Raw genomic sequence first — 6,000 nt, forward strand, 5'->3', positions numbered from 1 at the left:
AAAACTCCCTGAGTCATATTCCTAAAATGGGTACTTTGTTATACGTAATGTATATCTGATTAAAGTTGATTCAAGACTTAAAACAAAACAACCCCCCGCAAAACCTGAATCTCTGAAAAGACAAAGGTAAACACAGAGAAGACACGAATCACCAATATCTGTCATAAAACAGAGGATATCACTGCAGATCCTGCAGCCATTCAATGGATAACGAGGGAATCCTATAGGCAATGCCACACATGTAAATTCAACAGGTCGGAAGTACACACACTTCTGTAAACTCTCTCAAGATTTTTACAATCAGAGCGACGTCAGTATCACAGTGGTGTGAAGTCATTCCCTTTTTTCTCCCCTTTGATTCACAACTACCTGGACGTCCATAACTGATGGAGAGCACCTCCACACAGCACGCGACCTACGTATGGTCCTAGATGGACCGTCCGTCTGTGTGTCTGAAGGTGGGTGGACAGGACCGTGGAGGAGGCTATGCAGCCAAGGGAGCTGTGGCAGCAGGGGTGGCACCGGTGTCCTCTCTAGTCGAGGGGGTGGAAAGTGGAAGTCCTCCTGCCACGTGGCTGCAGCTGGAGAGTCCCACGGCTCTTCAGACACACCCGGATTTCTGAGAAGAGCTCTCTTCTCAGAACGGAACGAGGGGACGGAAAGGGACGAAGGCAGACATGAAAAACCGAAGGAAAGCATTTCATGCTGTCTGTCCCAGCACCTGGCAAGAGATCTGCCCACGGACCTCTGGCAGCCCCCAAGGGGAGGATCTCCCCTTACTGGGCTGTGGGCACACCCAAAGCTCCAGCGAAGCACACACCTCCCCAACTCCTGGGACTCTGCCGCCATCCCTTTTTTCCCTCTGCCAACTGTTTAAATGCACCTACTCCCAACCTTAGCAGCAAGTCAGCTCAGCTAAGAGAAACTCAAAACTTGTGCTACAGCACCACCTTCCGCAAAACAAAAGGAAGGCTCCCAAACACGCATCTCTCGATCTGTTAGAATCAAAGTAAACAAATCCTTGGAAGTGATGTCAGCATCGTGGAAGTGAGATGCTCCCGTCTGTCCCCTTCAATCTACATCAGTAAAACATCCGTAACTCAACAAGAGTTCTGCACGTCTGTACATCGAAAGGTGGGTGGGCTGAATCACGTAGAGGAGGCAAAACCCGAACAGTGGAGGAGGTACCCAAGATCCAGGTGACCCTGGACGCAGTGGAAGCACCTGCCAGCCCAACGGCACAGGTGCCACGTCTTCAGCAGCATTAGCAGCAGCAGGACACCACAGACCCCACAGGCACAAGCAGTGACTACAAGGGCACTGGGTGACACCTCTGGCAGAGGCTGTGGGGGGAGGGTGGGCAGAGGCAGCTCAGGGAAGACAAACCAAAAACCGGTGCTATAGCACCACCTACCGAAAAACAAAAAAAGGCCTCTGCTCACTAATCTGCTGAACTGTTAGAATCAAGTTAAAAAAAAAAAAAGCTTTACCTAAAGAAGAAAGGTGTTCACTACTTCAAACGCACCAGCAGAGGACCAACTCATCAGGCACCGCGAAAAAACCACAGTAACACTGTATCACAAAAGTAAAATGACAGCTCTCCAGAAACTTAAAAGTTACAGAATGTTGTGGTCTAACTGCTAGGGAATTTAAAATAGCGGTCATGAAGAAACTCAACAAGCTACAAGAAAACTCAGCGTGTGCGGGGTGTAGCTCAGTGGCAGAGCGCATGCTTAGCATGCATGAGGTCCTGGGTTCAATGCCCAGTACCTCCATTAAAATATATAAATACATAAATAACCTAATTACCCCGCCCCCCACAAAAAATTAAATTAAATTAAAAAAGAAAACTCAGAAAGGCAGTTCAGTGAGCTCAGGGAATACAACTAATGAACAGAAAGAATACTTGATCAAAGAGACTGAAACTCAAAAAAAGCAGCAGACAAAAATTCTGGAGCTGAAAAACTCAACAAATGAGATGCAGAATGCATTAGAAAGCACTGGAAATGGAGCAGATCATACGGAAGAGAGAATTAATGAGTCTGAAGATAGAAATTAAAAAATGATAAAGGTAAAAGAGGAGAAAGAACTAAGGCCTTAAAAAAAAAAAGAGGAAATCCTATAAGAGCTACCTGGCTCCACTGTGAAGGGCAACATTAGGATAATGGGTATCCCAGGAAAAGGGGTAGAGTTATTTAAAGAAATAATAGCTGAGAATTTTATTTAAAAAAATAGCTGAGAACTTTCTAGGCCTGGGGAAGGAACTGCATATACAAGTCCATGAAGCTAAGACCGCACTTCGTTATCTCGAGGCAAAAAGACTTTCTCCAAGACACATTATATTAAAACTATCAAAAGTCAAAGACAAAGAATGAATTTTAAAGACAGCCGGGGAATAAAGGATGGTAACCGACAAAGAGACTAGGCTGTCGGCAGATTCCTCAGCGGAAACGACAGGCCAGCGTGGAGGAGGACGACATACTGAAAGGTAGCAGCTTTCACCTGAGAACACTCCATCCAGCAGAGCCACCATTCAGATCTGAATCGGAAATGAAGGCTTTCTCAGGCGGGCAAAAGCTGACAGAGTCTAGCACCCCACCTGCCTGACAAGAAGTGTTGGGAAGACCTCTTGTACCTGAAACAAAAAGGCAGAAGCAAACAAAGCCCCGAGTAAGCTGTTAAACAGACACATCAGGAAACTGCAACCTCTGTGTCACAGTAGGTTGTTAAACACTTAATCACAGTGTAGAGGTTAAAAAGGAAGCAGCAGTAAAGATACCCACAGCGACTTCAATTTGGCCACAAGTTCACAACGCAAAAAGGGATAATAGGACAACAAAAACAGATAGGGAGGAGGAAGAAGATGGGACCGATACAGGCAAATAAGTAAGATGCTGCTAGTAGAAAAAGGACTATTTCATCTATGAGATGTTTTATATAAACCTCACAGTCACCACAACACATAAACCTAGAGCAGAGACATGAACCATAATAAAAGAGGAAACTAAGAAAAATTTCATAGAAAAGCACCAAACTAAAATGGCAGACAGAAACACACACAAGGAAACAATGGAGATACACAGCAACCAGAAGACTAAAGACACAATGGCAGGGGCAAGTCCTCATCTGTCAGTAACTACCCTCCATGTAGATGAACCGAATTCACCAATCAAAAGACACAGAGGGGCTGGATGGATTAAAATACAAGACCCAATGACATGCTGTCTCCAGAAGACTCATCTCTGGGTTTCTAAAGTCAAACACAGGCTCAAAGTAAGGGAAAGCAGATGACATTCCAAGAATTAATATTGTTAAAATGGCCAAACTACCGAAAGCCATCTACAGACTTAGCGCAATCCCCATAAAACTACCGAAGGCGTTCATCACAGAAATAGAAGAAACAATCCTAAAATTTGTGTGAAACCATGAAAGAATCCAAATAGCCAAAGCAATCCTGAGAAAACAGAACAAAGCCAGAGCTACCACACTTCCTTATTTCAAACTGTACTACAAAGCCACAGTAATAAAAAGAGTACAGTTCTGGCACAAAAATAGACATAGACCAACGGAACAGCATAGACAGCCTAGAATTAAATCCCAGCATGTATGGTCAACTATAAACAACAGGGAGCCGAGAACACTCCGGGAGGAAAGGACAATGTCTTCAAGAAACGGTGCTGGGAAAACTGGAGAAGCACACACAGAACAATGAAATTGGACCCCAAGTCACGCCACTCAAAAATTAATGGGAAATTAATCAAAGACTTAAATGTAAGACCTGATACCATAAAACTCCTAGAAAATTAAAGATAGTTAAGAAGTCATTGATATTGGGTTTGGTGATGATTTTTTTGGACATGACACCAATAGTATAAACAATAAAAATGAAAATCAACAAATGGGACTACATCAAACTAAAAAGCTGCACAGCTAAAGAAACAACAAAATGAAAAGACAGCCTACAGAATGGGAGAACATTTTTAAAAACCATATATCATTGGATAAGGGGTTAATATCCATAGACATTTTTTGTCAAGAACTTAATGACAAGTAAACACTGTGATTAAAAAACGGGCAGAACTAGGGGGAGGGTATAGCTCAAGTAGCAGAGTGCATGCCTCGCATGCACAAGGTCCTCGGTTCAATCCCCAGTACCTCCATTAAATATAAACAAATAAACCTAATTACCTCCTCCCCGCAACACACACACACAAAATGGGCAGAACTGAGTAGACATTTTTCCAAAGAGGACTTCCAAATGGCCAACGGCACATGAAAAGATGCTCAGCATCACTATGAGGGAAATGCAAGCTCAAGCCACAATGAGCTACCACCTCACACTTGTTAGAAGAACTATCATCAAGAACACAAGAGACCACAGGTGCTGGCACGGATGTGGTGGAAAGGAAACCCTATACACGGTCGATGGGAATCTAAATTGGTCCAACCGCTATGGAAAATAATACGGAGGTCTCCCCCCAAATTAAAAACAGGTCTATCGTTTAATACAGCATATTCCACCCCTGGGTGTATACCCAAAGTCAGGATTTCGAGGAGATGCCTGCATGCCCATATTCCTCACAGCATTATTCACGAAAGCCGAGATATGGAAACAACTCAAATTGATCAACAACAGATGAATGGATAAAAAGACGCCCTATACGTACACAGTGAAATACTATTCAGCCATGAACAGGACATTCTGCCATTTGCGACGTGTTTGGACTCAGCACATTATGCTAAGTGAGACAAGCCAGACAGAGAAAGCAAGGACTATACGATATAACTAAAAAGGTCAAATCTGCAGAAAACATAGTAAGAGTGTGGTTAACAGGGGCCGGGAGGCGGGGGAGAAGACTGATGGTTATGAAGGGACATCTTTAAGGAATAGTAAATAAGCCACAGAGCGCTAACGCACAGTATACCGAACATAGTAACACCGTAGTCTAGTTACGTCCTGTGCTAAACACCGCTGCAACCGCGTACTACAGCATAGAAAGGTGTCAAAGCCACAGCTGTACACATTGAATTTACACAAGGTTATACGTCAAATTTACTCAATTAAAAAAATGACATCACAGAGTGAGCATGTCCTGTTTTAAGACTTTTCAAAGTATTAAATTGGTTACACGAACAGCAAGCTCTGGAGAGAAAAAGAACCTCACGCCCGTTTAGGGCGCTCTTTGAGATGCCACACCCAAAGCACCTGAAATCAAAGAACCCCCTCCTCCCAGCAAGGCAGGGGCAGCGAAGGAGCTGAGCCAGGCGGCCCGGCCTCCCGGGTCCCCACCCCCAGCGCCCGGACCCGCGCAGCCAGCCCGGGGGGCGCCCTCCCTCCCTCCCCCGGCCCGCGCACCCCTCCGCGCCCAGGCCCGCCGGAGCCGACCGGGGCCCCTCGGCGGCGCAGGCGGCCGCCTCCCACCGCGGGGCTCGGGAGCACCCTCCCCCGGGAACGCCACTCCTCTGGCGACTCCGGTGGTCGCCAGGGCGCCCGCGGCTGATACTCACCCGTTGGGGACGCTGCTCCTCCTCATCATGACGCGACGGGTGTGGGGCTCCTACCACCTAGGAATCACACTCCCAGGCCTCTCCTAGCACAAACCGCCAACCGGCCGCGGCCCCCGGCGCGCACAGCCCGGCGGCAGGCGAGCCGACGGAGCGCACGGTTACCGAGGCGCACGCCGGCACGCACGCTCGGCCGGCGGCGCGGGGACGCACTGCGCACGCTCGGCCGGCGGCGCGGGGACGCACTGCGCACGCGCCTGGGCCCTCCGCCCGCGGGTCCCGGGGGGCGAGCGCGAGGCTGCGGGCCTGGGCCGCGCGTCGGGGGCGCCGCGGGGGCCTTTCCCAGTCGGTGGTGGAGGGTGCGTCCTGCCTTCGCTGTCCAGACGTAGCAAAAGCGCACTGTCCGTCCAGATGAACGTCTTACTGCCTGTTAAAGACCCCCCACCCTGTGTCAAATCCTCCAGTACTTATTTTGTCCGATGGGAGAAAACACGG

General features: G+C 47.7%; 1 protein-coding gene across 3 annotated transcripts in view; it reads right to left on the reverse strand.

Moving 5' to 3' along the window:
- Positions 1 to 6,000, reverse strand: part of LOC141578561 (uncharacterized) — a 50,419-nt gene extending 44,419 nt beyond the window's left edge. The window contains exon 1 of one of the 3 annotated variants that reach the window (XR_012508940.1): positions 5,509 to 5,527. Coding sequence is in view for 2 of the 3 variants with exons in the window: in XM_074369129.1 (XP_074225230.1) it covers positions 5,509 to 5,537 (29 nt within the window). In the remaining variant the exon portion in view is untranslated. Of the gene's footprint in view, positions 1 to 5,508 lie in introns of all 3 variants that reach the window. The other 2 variants (XM_074369129.1, XM_074369128.1) reach the window with 2 other exon arrangements.

This window comes from Camelus bactrianus, chromosome 9 (genome assembly GCF_048773025.1).
Source record: "Camelus bactrianus isolate YW-2024 breed Bactrian camel chromosome 9, ASM4877302v1, whole genome shotgun sequence".
Taxonomy (NCBI): Eukaryota; Metazoa; Chordata; class Mammalia; order Artiodactyla; family Camelidae; genus Camelus; species Camelus bactrianus.